At 37.7% G+C, this 15,576-nt stretch overlaps 1 protein-coding gene across 1 annotated transcript; it reads left to right on the top strand.

The window, feature by feature from the left end:
* Positions 1–173: 173 nt before the first annotated feature.
* Positions 174–15,371, top strand: gsk3ab (glycogen synthase kinase 3 alpha b). The gene is made up of 11 exons (XM_028471330.1): positions 174–291; positions 395–580; positions 5,593–5,780; positions 5,887–5,970; positions 7,145–7,255; positions 10,319–10,449; positions 11,011–11,215; positions 11,340–11,435; positions 11,521–11,707; positions 12,152–12,229; positions 12,301–15,371. Exons 1-11 carry the CDS (start codon positions 195–197, stop codon positions 12,366–12,368), a joined length of 1,431 nt encoding a protein of 476 aa, XP_028327131.1. The 5' UTR covers positions 174–194; the 3' UTR covers positions 12,369–15,371.
* The last annotated feature ends 205 nt before the right edge of the window (positions 15,372–15,576 follow it).

The following is a 15,576-nucleotide window of genomic DNA, read 5'->3' as shown; positions in this document are numbered from 1 at the left end:
TTGAGGTTGTATTCAGGATTTATGTAATGTAATTATTATTATATTATTGATATTCTTTAAGCAGACATAACAATGTCAATACTGTTCATATTTTGTAAATAAAAGGCATATCTTGCTTACTTTTATTACTATTTGGTCAACTTAAATCAACATTGGAACGTTGTCGCCCTTGTTCAACAAAAACTCGCGTTCCCATGAAGCTTTTCGAGCCTACGTCGTTGTGCGTCAGCTCCCCCACCATCTCTGCTCCAGAGGAAGAAAGGGGGAAACGGACAACATTCGCCGGACGCTGTAAGTGTACATTTTATCTATATTACATTTTTTGATACGCATACAGGGATTATGTCTTTGTCAGTGTGCCTGGTGATAACGTACAATCTTGGTCCGGCTTCAGTTCACACAATTATGAGCGGAAGCGGGCGGGCCAGGACCAGCTCCTTCGCTGAGCCTCCCGGAGCTCCTGGATCTGCTTCAGCCGCTGCGGGAACGGCGGTGGCGGGCGGAAGCTCGACAGGAAAACCCGGGGCGTCACAGGCCAGTGGTAGCAGCTCGACGAGCTTTGGAAACATGAAAATGCCCCGTGAGTATTATACAACAATTTTACAGTTGTAATACTTAATGTTGACTCGCAAATGTGAAATTTGAGCTACTTTTGTTAGAGTATGTTCATTGTCGCTTATTTTATAATTAACGGTAGCCAGCGAGCATTTAGCCGCTTAGCCCATAGGAGTTAGCCGTCCTGCTAATGCTAGCTATGGGTTTAGTTAATGTACCATAGTGACCGAGAGCTCTTATCACGCTGCTGACACTGCGATTAGCTGATGTAACAAGCTCAAAGTATAACTGAACTTTCATGTGAATTCATGTATTGTCTTGGTTTTGTTTTAATAACAATAGTTGGGTTTTTTCACGCGCTTTGTAGAGATGGTGTTAGCTAACCCTCTATCATAATTGGTGTTATAAGGCGTAGGTGCTAGTTAGTTTGTTAATATCTGCTAAGACTTGGTTAATTGTGATCTGCATTAAAGCGTTCTCATTCTAACATTTCTGGTCTTGCCTAATGCGTGAGTAAAAGCAGATTATTAGACAAGGGTCATTGAATTGTGAGCTTTTTTCCGATTGGTATTGGGACATCCCTTTCTTATTCCTCTTCTCACATATAGATATAGATATAAAAAAGCATTTTACCTATATAAAAGATTAACATCAACATAATTAAATGGCTTGTCATTGTAGTTTTTTTCATGGGAATATCATAAATTTAAAAGTGTAAAGATTAATTTGACTTAGCCCAACATCACTGGTAGTGGCTGCAGCAAGAGAAATGGTGTCATTGCTAGTCATAACATAATGCAAGAACAGCTTACAAAAAGATTAGAGGTGAACTCCAAGGTCAAATACGGTGCATCAGTATCAGATTTTAATTTATGTCTAATTGTAGTCATTTAGCCTAAGTCAACCTTAATGGAAGACGAATAATGAAGAATCCAGTGTAGAATAGGGGCGGGAACCTTTCTATTACAGGGACTGCGATTTGATTATGAATCGATGCATCTAGATGCACATTTTCACAGCATGTCTCCATTTCTGACTGTAACCACTGATGAATTATTATTTTTTAAACAAAAATTCATTCATAAACAGGAGGCACATTTACCTCTTTTACCTTTACGTAAACCTACAGAGGTTATCTGTAAACTGTTAACTTAGAACTGCATGGTAAAGTGCCAACATCCTTGCTTGTAGCATATACAATAAAATAAACACTGAACAAAAAGGGCTTTTTTAAAATAATGATATATAAAGTTTATTATATATAATAAGCTAAATTGGCAGATCGACCATGGTGTGCTTACTATGTCGTTACCATTTCTTCTACAGTGTTTATTTTAATTCACCATTTAAAGAAATTCATTTTGAAAATGTGTGTAGCGATTACTATGAAAGTCGATGCATCGATTATTTCTGCCGCCCCTACTGTATAAGGCAAATCACAAAAAAGCACAGCAAGAATTCTGAAATACTCTAATTGACAAGTTACAAAGATTCTAGACTAATGTCCTTGTTAAGACAAAATAATATAGCTTTTGTTTCATCATTTGGAGAGATAAAGGACGTCATTTAAAAAAGCCACACTTAAATCAGCTGAAGTGAATGCCAAACTAAAGACAGCTCCCAATAATTTGCATTAAATTCTGGGCTTCAATCAAAAAGCTGTGCAAGTAGTTATATGTCAATCTATGTTGTTCACATTTTTATCACGATGTCTGAAATTCAGTAAATTGGCATTTCATTTATCAATTTTAACATCTTAAGTTATTCTCTTTGCTGTACATACACATTTGCTTTAATTAGGGACAATTTATGTAGCATAGAGCAGTATCTTAATAATTCAATCTTTTTTTTACAGACCGTGAACCGATAAGGAACGCGAGCGTTTTACTGTCTGTAAACCTAAAAAAATAAGACAAGATTAAACACAAATAAAATGGAGTAAAAAGTGTGATAACTACTCATGTCAAATAAAGGCATTTTAATAATGTTTGTAGATTTCAGGATAGTTTTTGAGTAAAAAGTTTAAATTGTTAAATTTATTTGTAAATCCAATAGGGGTGTCCCGATCCGATATTGATACCGATATCAGCCAGAAAACGAATATCCGAATTTATCAGACTGCATCTAAAATCTCTGTTAAGTTTTTGTCCCCGCCTTCAGTTGTTCCCACCTTATACTGACGGTAAAATGTAACTGAAGTCAACTTGAATTGCTGACTATTGTTTTCTATTTGAGTAGCATCACTTGATCAAGCCTTTTCTAACATTCCACACTACAAAATAAGTAATAAAAGTATGTATAATTTGTGCTGATATAGGATCGCAATCGGTATCGGCCAACACTCAAGGCTGCAATATTGGTATTGTAACGGAAGTGAAAAAGTTGCATCTGGACATCCCTGAAATCCTTTGAAAGACAGCTTTATTCTTTAACCTGGATTTAACAGAAAAAGTACAAAAGATTTGAGCAGCTTTAGCGTGTTAAAACAACTTAAAACGACTTAAATTAACATGGAATTAGAACTTTAGCTAGTAATAAAAATGAATGAACAAGTATTTACTCTGTATATGTAAATTCACGATTGGAGTTTTTAAGTGTTCAAACCCCTAAATCGTTTTTTTGATCAATGTGTTCTGCTGGTCTTACGTTCTTATTTCATTAACCATTCGTATAAAAAAAAATGCTGGATTATATTCTTTCTTGCCTATTTGCTAGAATTGTTTTAACTTATTCAGAAGTTAAATATGTCATAAGGGGGTGTTTCAAAATAAAATGATATTGGATTCGGCACATGGTCATACCGCCTCTCCAGAGATTTGTAAAAGTATGGCAAAGAAATTGCCTGGCTCCTTCTTAGAGCTACCAGATACAACTAAATTCATTGATATTGTCAGTTCTTGGAACACACAAAGGTCAAGGGGTACCTACCCAATTTGACCTTCCACAGTGTTGGACACAGTACAGCAATTTGATCCACAGGTCTGGGCTGAATTGAATAATTAATACCTGGTTCTACAGTCAGAAAGAAACTTAATGATATGTCAATGAAAGCGACTGGAACAAATTATTTGGCAAAATACTCGCTTTTACATAAGTTCCATCTTGAAGTTGTCGTCATCGGAACTTTCAAGATATTTTATCCATGATGATGATGATAATACACTCACTTGAATCCTTTAACATATAGACATTAGCACCTGTCTCCTCCTACTTGTCCACAGTTTATTCATTTGTTCAGTAAACATATATCAACTCCTTATACACACATTTTTTATTTGGGAAACTGTGACTAATTTTTTTGTACAAGTTTTTGGACTGAAATGTAACTAGCATACCCACCAAAAAGCCTCAGAGGTGTGTAGCGAGCATGACATCTTTGCACTAAAAGAACCCTAGTAATGATGCAAAAGGCCTGGCTACATGGTTTCCTCAAAGCACCATCAGTTGGCTTCCCTCAATGACTCAGATGTATTATTCTCTCATACAGCGATAATAGAGCAGTGGGAGTAGTGTGTGACAAATAGCCTGCATCGAGTTATTATGAATAGCCTTGAAAGAATAAAAAGTTAAATAAATGCATCAAAAGCTTTATTGAGAGTTTGGCAAAGAGGAAAATGTAAACAAACCAAAGTAAAATTACACTAGCTCTCTGACCAGTAAATCAATTGATTATTTAAGTTTCTGGAGTGTGTGCGTGTGCATGTACGTGTGCGTACGTGTGACTATGATTGGCATTTTTTTGAAAGTGTTATGTGTAAAAAGCTGTAAAAGTGTGGGTGGGGAGATTAAAAGACGTCAGTAGCCTTGGAGTGATTTAGTGAAGCCCCCTGATGCAGATTTATTTTCACACTTTATGGGGGAAGCTGTGATTAGTCAGCCAGTGATTTTAAAACAATTAATTCATTACACAACTATGAATCTTTTCACATAGTAAAAAGCACGCTTTAGTTTTACTGTGATAAGCCAGCTTCAAAGTGATTTCTTTTTGTGTGTTGATGTGATTTAAGTTGCTCTTCTTGTCTTTTGCTCTTACTCATCAGGTCTTAGGTTAACATATTGGTCACCAAAGCGTCTCGCTGACAGCTGGGCTTGTTTTGTTATTATTGCATTCATTACACAGGATAGTATAATGCCAAACTGGGACGTTGTGAGTGATCTCGTAGCTAAGTGTCTCCTACAGATCTGAGGGCAGAGGTCAGATTCAGGATAATAATGTGGATTTTCCCTAGGCAGATTTTTTTTCTCTCACTGGAACCCTCACAGAAAATTTGTTTCCAATATATAATATGTATTTAATCATTTATAAGCTCTAAAAAAAAAAAAAAGACGAGATAAAGAACCACCTCTGTTCTCTTATCAACAAAAATAAAAAATGTTAAAGCAAATGTTTGCAGTTATTGGAGATATAAACACTTTTAAAAACTCCAGGGACATTCAAACTTAGGTCGGGTTCTGCTGAGTCAGCCATGCCTTGGAAACAATAGCACTTTCTGATGTGATACTGTCGACAAAATTTCATCACTGGCTCAGACTAAGCTTTTTGGCAACTTGCCACCCCTCTGCTCCTTCTCTTCCTACGTCCTTGCTTCTGGTGCACACTGTCAAATCGGACCTGATTTACCGCAGTCAGTGGCACAAAACCTAGAGCATCTATCTGACCTTAACCAGAATTGTCACCCTCTATCAGATCTCGACCATCTCTATTTTTTTATGCCCTTCTCAAGTTTAAATATGCCTTTCACATGCACCACGATTCCAAAGAATAGAGTGGCACATTTTGAATGCTGTGCGAAGAACACGTTTCACAAAAATCATTAAGTAAAGATGTTTCGGAGCAATGCTTTTATACAGATAATGTCATTGATGCCAAAAGCTGTTGACACTAACCTAATTGTTATTGGTATTTGCTGTGTCTAAAGACCAAATAGAAATGTATCGATCAGAAATGTCCTCCAGTATTTGTGTTTGATCATTACAGGGTTTTTTTGTGTTTTCAAGATACTCATGCAAGATTTGTGCTGTCATTTCCATTTACAGGAGACAGTGGCAAAGTGACGACAGTAGTAGCGACGCCCGGCCAAGGTCCCGATCGCCCCCAGGAAGTATCCTACACAGACATTAAGGTTATAGGAAATGGTTCTTTTGGAGTTGTTTACCAGGCTCGCCTCATCGACAGCCAAGAGATGGTGGCTATTAAGAAAGTGCTTCAAGACAAGCGATTTAAGGTAAACCGTCTTAGTCAGATTTTTTGGGTATGGGAAAGTATGGGAGAGTTGTTTCGCTGCATCCAGGTTTGTCTAACTCGTGAATATTTTTTCTTTCTTTCTGCAGAATAGGGAGCTGCAAATAATGAGGAAGTTGGACCACTGCAATATTGTGAGACTACGCTACTTCTTTTACTCCAGTGGTGAGAAGGTGTGTCGACATTTACAGTATTACATTATAATATTCTAAACCAACATCGTAAAATCAGGCTAAGTCTGCACAATAAATCGTCTGAGCATTGTCATCGCGATGTACATGTGCGCAATAGTCGCTTTGCAGGTCCTGCGATGAACTCGATGAACGTGTTTGTGACGACCTTGGCTTGAGCAGATGAGATTGAACTCAAATGCAGAGACACAGGAGATAAAAAGAAGCAAAAGAGGCATCAATCTTCATGCATGATCATGCATCAACTCAAAACCCATTTTTAGTGCGTAGATAATGTGAGCAGGGGAACGATGTAGAATGGCCCTTCAACAAACTAACCAGAGCCTGGTCCCCTTTTAAAGCAGCTTCACAACTATTACTGCACATGTTAGGACTGTGTTTTGATAATTAGACAGTGGGCCATCAACATGTGATGTTGAGCACGTGCCTTGGCCTTAATCCTAACTGCTCGTGTTGTACGTCGTTTTGGATAAAAGCATCTGGTAGAAGAAAATGTAATCTTCATTTAGACATCATTATTTACGAGTGGAGAAATTATCAATGACTTCTATTGTGATCTAGTGGTTAATTAATAGGAAAGTGGAGAGTTTATCGCATGAAATACTGCAGTTATTTACTGAAGTTGTTCTGTAATCAAATGTTGATTAGGAAAATCTAAGGACCGGCAGACTGAACTGCTATTGGCACATCCCTAATCTTTATTGATGATTCAGCCATATTTATGAGAGCTGTGTAGCTCTGTTTATTATTTACTACATACACTGCTGTGAGCAGGTGCTATAGGTAAATTGCTGTCTTTATCATCAATGGTTTTATAAGATAATGTAGATGGCTCAATGACTTTTTTTTGGGATTCTCTGGCCATTTGCATTTTAAATATCAGTGTACTTTAACAGTATTCACCAATGGCCTATAACCCGCACAATAATACAGATTGCAGGGCTTCTTCAAAAGTAACAAGTCATTACTGGTAACAACAGATACTGCAAAACAAAGTGAATCGTTTAATTTCTGCGTTATTGTCTGTTGTAAAAGTTTACCATTGTTGATTAGTGGTTTGTTATTTAGTGCACTTTGCAATTCATCCCAACTTTTGTTTGTATCTTACTGTAACTTAACTCTTTGCATTTCTTTTCTATGTGTTTCTGTTCTCCAGAAAGATGAAGTCTATTTGAATCTGGTGCTAGACTTTGTTCCAGAGACGGTGTACAGGGTAGCTCGGCACTTCAACAAGGCCAAGACCACCATCCCCATCATCTATGTTAAGGTAGGTGCAAACAAACTACACTGCATTTACCATTTTATACTCGCACTATACCACAAAGCAATAATTTACAGATATCAGAACTAAGGATTGACCAATATTTTTTTTGTTTTTGTTTTAAGGACTGATACTAATTATTAGTAATCAAGGAAACCAATATTCATTTGCTGTAAAACATTTATACACTGATTTATGATATAAAGACTTTAAACTTTTGTAGATTAAACTCTGACAGAAATCTTGGTTGAAAATGTTTGAGCAAATATTTTTATTATATACAAACAAAGTGTAGAGATCTCTTAAAATTTACTAAAACAAACTAATAAAATGGCTCCCTGATTTTTTTTATAAAAACAGAGTTTTTATAAACTTTTCACCACTGTACCTTACAGTGGTGAAAATAAGTTATTTAAGAACAAAATGTGCAGGGATCTTCTAGCAGCATTTGGTGGCTGTATGAGAGCCAAAGGAGCGCATTTTGAAATAAACTCATCAGCTATCAGTGGGAAAAATGGCCGAACATACCCTTTCAGTTTAGGGATCTTTGAAATAGGATAAATCATTCGTGTTAAATTGTTTGGTCTGTGTTTTAATCCCTGTCTGCTCATCTGAGACAGAAGCTATTTAGGTACGTGTGTGTGTGAGGTTGATTCTTCTGATGTTTACATCTGTGCTGCCAGGCAGCATGTAACATGCCAAGTTCAGTGAAATGCACAGGGCCGGTTTGTGCTTTTGAGGTTTAATTTAACATGAATCATTTAAACCAATCAAAAAAGAACCATAAGCTCTAGTTTTGAACTCTGACATGAATTATGTAACCTGATTTGTACGTCATGCACTGAGTGCCTGGCTGATTTTTTTTTTTTAATCCTTGTGTACAGTTTTAAAAAGCTAGGTTTTAATATTTCATTCAAAGCTTTTGAAGTGAGTTGCATCAGTTGTGTAAATTGGGCTTAAAGACTGGTGGATGCTGGAGAATGATTTTTGCTCTGTAGTTGCCAAAGATGTGACAGCGGGCTGAACATTTTCCCCGTTTGTTGTTATTCAGGCAGCTCACTGTTTCAGGAGTAAGAAAGCAGAAAATGAAAGAAAGGTCCCTTGGGCATTTATTTGTTTGCAATACCCTTGAATCCCTGTCTGAAAGGATGGACTTGTTTTCCAGTGTGTTTGTGTGTGAAGCAGCAGATAGGTTATTATAGCTGTCTTGTGGCCCATTTCCTTAGCTCAGCCTGCTGCTCCCTTGTGGTGCTGGGACCCTGAGCTGATTGCTGTCTCAGTCTTCTGCTTTCCTCCAACATCCCAATTTTCTGCAGTGACACACTTCCGTCACAGCATGTATGGGTTCTTTTCTCCCTCACGTCCCCTGGGTCTGACGTTTGTACCTGTTGTCTTCTCAATAGCTCCCTCTCTCTGACCCCTTTTGTTAAACATCGTTTCTCTTTTTTAATCATCTCTTTGGGTAATCATCTGGTAATCAGGGCACCATGCTGTTTATGCACCATGTGGGGAATAGTGATAACTGTGATGACAGCAACTATTATTTTTCTTAATGGGATGCCTAAAGTCTGTGTTCCAGGTACACAATAAATGATTGCACACTTTGCTGTGGAGGCAATTTATTTTATCAGAAGAAACATGACAAAGAATAGATTGACAATTTATTTTTTCTTGCAGCTTTCCGTGTATTTGTTTTTGAACAATCATAAAATTAGAAGGAAAAACAAAATAAGTCAATTTAAAACAAAAGAAAAATACAATAAAAATAAAATTACATGGGAAAAGCATTACAAATGACACAGGGTCACTAGTGTTTTTTCCAATAGGTCTCCTCTCAGTTGACTTTGTCACTGCTCTCATTCCTGTATAATGTCCATTTATCCTCCAACTGGGATCTCTGCTGTCTGAACATGTGTGTCAGACTCTCCATTAGATACATCTGTTTAATAGACTGGATCCATTCTTTCATAGTTGGGGGGTCAACTTGCTACGACTTGTTATAATTTTATTACAAGCCACTCCACTGTTAACATTTTTAACAAATATTTATCTTTACAGTGTACATGTTCGTCTCAAGTACAGTGTATTACCATTCATTGGTATATTATATCCCAACATTATTATGATTTCTGTTTGTTTTTCCAGTAGTTGCTTATTTTTGAACACTTCCAGGATAGATGGCTATGATTGACATTTAGTGAGCCACAATTTCTCCACTAAATATTTACTTTTAACTCTAGGGGTAATAAAAGAAAACTGGATCAGGTTTTTCCATTAAATCTCCCTCCATTTTGGAGAACCAGTGGTCATTTGGTGGTTCTTCCACATATTTTGCAAATTATTACTTGATATTTCAGTAGTCAGTTCTGTTTCCCATTTCAGGCAATTGATTTTAAACACATAACAAAGTTTAAAAAAAACGATGAACTGGGACTAAAGAACTCTTCACCCAGCTGTTTGTCTGATAAAGCACAAATCACCCATTGTCCTTTCAACACGACAGTGCTACAGAAACCTTTTATATCTACACAAATTTGTCTTTTGTAAAATGTTTTTAAGGAGTTGAATTGTGTTGCAATGATAAATGTACTCGGTTAGGTTTTATTCTCCACCCTTCAGTGAACACTGGGAATCCCATCATTTAAGGAAACTTTTTTGGTTAATTGTTTTTTACTTTCATAATAAAATTAATCATTTGTTATTGTCAGCGACCCTCAGCCAAACACTATCTCAACTTAATGAAAGTACGAGAATAAAGCACTTTTAAAATTGATTTGTCCCTTCACCTATTCTTCTTCTGCTCCTTTCCCTGCTCAGTACCTTTGATTTAATCATTCTACCGCAACATAAGAGAGTAAAAACTTAAAGATAATATAAAAACTTGCTGCGAAAAACCGTTATGATTATAAAACTGATGATAGACTGCTGGTACTATGGATGCCACACAAAAGCAAACCATTGAAAAGCCGGAGTAGTGAACCTGACAAATTGTCCATCGATTGCAAATCGATTTGGTGCAAGTTTAACTTTGTTGGGTGTTGTGCCTTATTCTTTTATCTCCCCCTACAGGTGTACATGTACCAGCTGTTCCGCAGTCTGGCTTATATCCATTCCCAGGGCGTATGTCACAGAGACATCAAGCCTCAGAACCTCCTGGTGGACCCAGAGACGGCCATCCTCAAACTCTGCGACTTTGGCAGGTCAGTGCCTGGAGCTGCCCGTGGACGTGTCAGAAGTGTTTTTTGTTTCTTAAAAAAGAGAAATGGGCATCTTTTAATTTTTTAATTTTAGCTTAGTTGTACTAAGTGATGTTCAAAACCTGGGCTTTTGTCCAGTTAGTTGTTTCTCCTAGGAGCAGCCACAGTGACTTAAGGGGCATGGAGAGTTGAAGCATGTAAATTAAACTAGAAAAACATTTCTCATTTGCTCTGACAACGTTTTCTACAGTTTGTCTGGTTTTACCCAAGGCAGTGCCACTAACAATTCAGTTGTAAAAGGTTTTGTTAGGAATGTAAAATATTATGTTAAGATTTCATTTATTCAGACAACTTTTTTCGAGAAATTGTCAACTGTCAGTCTTCTTCAGAGGCATATACTGAATGAAAAGATCAAAGTTAATTTTAAAGTAAATATCCTGAAAAAACCTGACTGAATAGATGGAACCTTAACATATTATTTGAAGAAAAAAAGACAGAATGAACTTGCTGAAATTAATGTAAAATAATACTGACTGTAACTCTATGCTGACTTTATTTTTATAGTGCGAAACAGCTAGTTCGAGGAGAACCCAATGTGTCTTATATTTGCTCGCGGTACTACCGTGCTCCGGAGCTTATATTTGGCGCCACAGACTACACCTCCAACATCGACATCTGGTCGGCTGGCTGCGTGTTGGCGGAGCTGCTGCTCGGACAGCCCATTTTTCCCGGGGACAGTGGCGTGGACCAGCTAGTAGAGATCATCAAGGTACTGCTCAGAGGCCCTTTAAGTTGTTTTTTATTTCAATTTGTAATACGATAAATCAAAAGCTCTTGCGCAGTAGAAATGTTACGTACTGTGTTTTTAAGTTTGCTGTTTTCTGTTCTGTCAGGTTTTAGGAACTCCAACGAGGGAGCAGATCCGGGAGATGAACCCCAACTACACAGAGTTTAAATTTCCACAGATCAAAGCGCACCCTTGGACAAAGGTATGTGTTTGTTACAGTATGTGGTTTATTTTGAGTGTCAGTCAACAATCTAGTTATGGAGTTTACTATTTCCATCCTACTGAAGGTGTTTAAGCCCCGTACTCCACCAGAGGCCATCGCACTCTGCTCTCGGCTGCTGGAATACACTCCAGTGACCAGGTTGTCTCCTCTTGAGGCGTGTGCGCACGCGTTCTTTGACGAGCTGCGCCAGCCCAGCATTCGTCTGCCCAGTGGGCGAGAGCTGCCCCTCCTCTTCAATTTCAGTCCAGTGGGTCAGTTGTCTCTATTTTTTTTTCTAAATAAATTTTTTACTTGTACTTTTTTTGTTTGTTGCTCCATTCATTTCATTAGGATGCCGAAAAGTTGTTTGAGATCTAAATTTATTGCATTGTTAATAAAAGATAAAGATGTGCAATTCATTGTCTTTAATTTTAACTGTAAATAAATCTATCGCCACCACAGAACTTAAAAATAGGCACAACATAATTTCAAATGTAGTTTGCGTGTTTATATTTGAAATATGTTATTACGTAGTGTGTAGGTTTATAAGTAGGACATTAAATGAAAAATGAAATAAAAAGAGTTGAGTTTAGTGTTTAAATGGTATTCTAAGATTATTTTCTTCCTGTAAGTGGCTACTTAATTAATTGCCATCGGCCTTTAAACACTTCAAGCACAATAATGTTGGCACCTATTTGTCTGTTTTTCCCATGTAGAGCTGTCTATCCAGCCCCAGTTGAACTCCACACTCATTCCTCCTCATGCTCGTGCACAGACGTCGCCTGCCTCACACGGTATGAATGACACTGTAAATATTGCTCCTGCAAACTTTTAAATAACCAGTGCTTCTTCTCTCCTCCTGCAGAGGGCAGTGTTTCAGACAGTACGGCCCAGCCTATCTCAGCACCTGGATCCATCAGCAACAGCACCTGAGCATCCCTCACTCTGTCACCCTTTCCTGTTTTTTTTTTTCCTTCCCTCTTTGTTTCCTTTTCTCTTCTCTGTGCATCACATTTCCCTCTCAACCTTTTGACTGGCTCCAAACCCTAAAGATAGCACAGGATCTGTCTGACACGCTGACATTAACTGTTGAAGTTTTTCCCCTGAGCCTTTTCCAGAAAAGAGGCATTCTTTGTGACTGCTCGGGTTCAGGAAAGTTGTATATTTTTATTTTGACATACATGTGGCTCTGCTTTAGCAGAGTCAAAGCTGCAGTTTTAATTCCAGGGTGGCCTCAGTTTGGCCCATTTAAAGTAAGACTCCTGCTTTACGAGCGGTGGAGGAGCATTCTATATGTTAATGGTGTTTGTTTTTATAAGCAACAGTCAAGTTTTATCCCACATTTTTTTATTTGTCTTATCAGATTTTATGTGGGGCCCAGATGTCATCGATTGGACTTGTGATTGACTTTGTAGCTGAGAATAAGAGTTGAGACCCATAGTGACAATCATCCATTTACAGCCCAAATCAGGAGTGCGCTTGTTTTGTCCAGTGTTTGATCCTACAACACTGTGCATAGACTATTGTGGCTTTAAGGTGTCTAATCAACATGTTCATTCACTGAGTTTGATGGTGAACAAAGAGTTTTTAAGGCCTCAGTTTGATACCTGAGAATCCGCCTGAACCCAGTTTTGTTCCGGGTCATTTTTAGATGAGAGGTATGAAGTGATTTTAGCTTTTATTGCAGCGCAGAGAGCCATTGATTCTTGTCGTTGTATATCCGCTGCCTTTTTTATGTGACCCTAAGGCAGAGTGCACAACCCAGTTTCTTTACAATACTGATGTCCTCATTGGTCAGACTGGAAACCAGTCATTTTATGTTGAGTTTTTAGTGAGTATTGCACACCTCCAAAGAGAGTAGAGAGAAACAAAGGGCATCCTGTGTTTACTGTTCAGCTTTTAGGACACAAGTCTTTATAAATGCAGCGGATGGGCTCATTAATAATGTCGTTTTGCTGTGTAAGGTCGTTTGACCTTGATTATGAAGAAAGACATCATCAGATAAGGAAGTGTACACTGTGCCCACACACTTGATTCATCCATCTTTGAGTGTTAGTGCAGGACCATGAAGTTTGGTTGGACCTGTTGATGATGTCTTCACTGTTTTTTGTAAACAGGTTGCCAGTGACGCTCCGATCATGTTTTATTTTTCTTGTTTTTACTGTAATGGTCAGAAAATGTCGACCTGCGCAGCTATTTGTCCACTGCTAGCATGGACAAGTCTCCTCACGGCCCACACATGGTGCTTGTTCAGTTCACTTAGTCACTCCCATTAAACTGACCAGTCCAAAGGTTCAGAAACCTAAAGTCCAGCAGCTTTTGGAGCCTGCCTACACCCCCCCCCATTGTTCCTCATCCCACTGCCTTTTGCTCCCCTCTGTTGCTCCTTTTTTTTCTACAGCTAAACTGTAAATATTATCTACCTTTTATTTTTATGTTATTGTTATTATATTGTTCTTGTAAGTTTTTTTGTTTTGTTTTTTCTCTAGTGTGCCGGCGCATCAGCTGCTGGACTGTATATCCTCACTCAGTCTGTAAATATGATTTCATTTCAACCCCTTGTTCAGGAGGGGAAAAACAGAACAAATGTTTCATAATTTTTTTTTATTATTCTCTCTCCCTCCATTTTTATCCACCGCTTTCCTTCATCTCCCATAAATGTTGTCTGAACTGTTTTATTTATTGTATTGTGTTTTAGGGGTGGGGGGGATTTTCATTTTGTTGCTTTTTCATCAGGGTGATTTTTTTTTTTTTTGTTCTGGATTTTGATCCAGTAATGTCACATCCAAGATACTGTATTCAGATCCAGACGTTAGCGTGTACTTTCCTATCAGTGGTTTTGTGTAGTTGCTGGTGCATATGCTAGCCTTCAGGTGCAAACCCTGCTCTCCATCAAATGAAGGGAATGTGTCAGGCTTCTGGATCAGGAGGTGTTAAATGGACCTCTAGTCACCATGTTCTAGTGTATTTGGAGGGGGGGATGTATGCAACTATTGATGTCTTCACCTTTATCCAACTGTTTTCCTTTTTTTAAGATATTTTGTGTATGTGTGACAGGTTACATTTTGTAGGCCTCACAAATGCTGTTTCTTGAGGATGTGTGTGTGTGTGTGCTTGTAGAACATACGTATTTCCAAAACAAGGAGCAGGTCAAACGTACTTTTTTTTAATGTACCTATTTGTCCCCAGATTTATCACTTTTTTTTTTTTAGTATTATTATTTGCTGTTACTGCTCCTTGTCGTGTGGATCTCCAGAAAGGTTGTCGTGAGAATGTTTTTTTTTTTTTTTTTTTTTTTTTGCACATTTTGCATTGCCTCAAAAAATGTTTGCACTCCTCAATCCCAAAGAAAGAGGCCAACTTCTAGTCCATATGGTATCTTTTGTGTCCGCTGTTTTAGCGTTGCCACGTAGAAATATATTTTTGAGGAGTTTATAGAGAGAAACGGATCGTCTGGTTTTGCCATTTTTCTTCCCGAGCACTGAAAACAACCTGCAGCCTCTTGCTGACTGCTCTTTGTTACTGTTATGGCTGCTCAAATGTTCATCTAATAATGCATTGGAAAATATATCCACACATCATTGAAAAGTCTCGACAAAGCATTTGCTTACAACTGTAATCAATCTCCTGCTTTTTAAAGGTACAGTAGCTTCATTTACACCCTAAAGACTCCACACTTAAATACATCAGAAATACAAAGAAAGAAAAAAACTTTAATATTTGCTGACTGTGAATGAGGAGAAGTGAGAAACATTTCTGGAGGTAATGCATTTCCTGCTGTGACCTTACACCACATCACTAGTGTTGGATAAAATGTCATTATTGTAAAACAAAACAGTTGGATAAAGGAGATAATGAGTGAGAAATGAAGGGAGAGAGACAGTTTTTGTTTGTTGGTATAAATAATTAAACTCAGTAATAAAGTGATAAAACTGACTGTCTTACATTTGTGTTGACAATGACAAACACTGATCAGATATGAGATGAAAGATGAGAATCGTGGGAAAAATGCAGCTTTGAGCGTCACGATAAGCGGAAGTTCCACATTAAAGAGCTGTGAGTGTTTCAGGATTTCTAGGCAAGGTTTGTTTTTCCCATACATGGACTAAACATTTTCATTTGATAAATTATTAAACAGAAA

The sequence above is a fragment of the Gouania willdenowi genome, chromosome 16 (genome assembly GCF_900634775.1).
Source record: "Gouania willdenowi chromosome 16, fGouWil2.1, whole genome shotgun sequence".
Taxonomy (NCBI): Eukaryota; Metazoa; Chordata; class Actinopteri; order Blenniiformes; family Gobiesocidae; genus Gouania; species Gouania willdenowi.
Note: the sequence above shows the minus strand (reverse complement) of the source record. Positions and strands in the feature narration are given on the sequence as shown.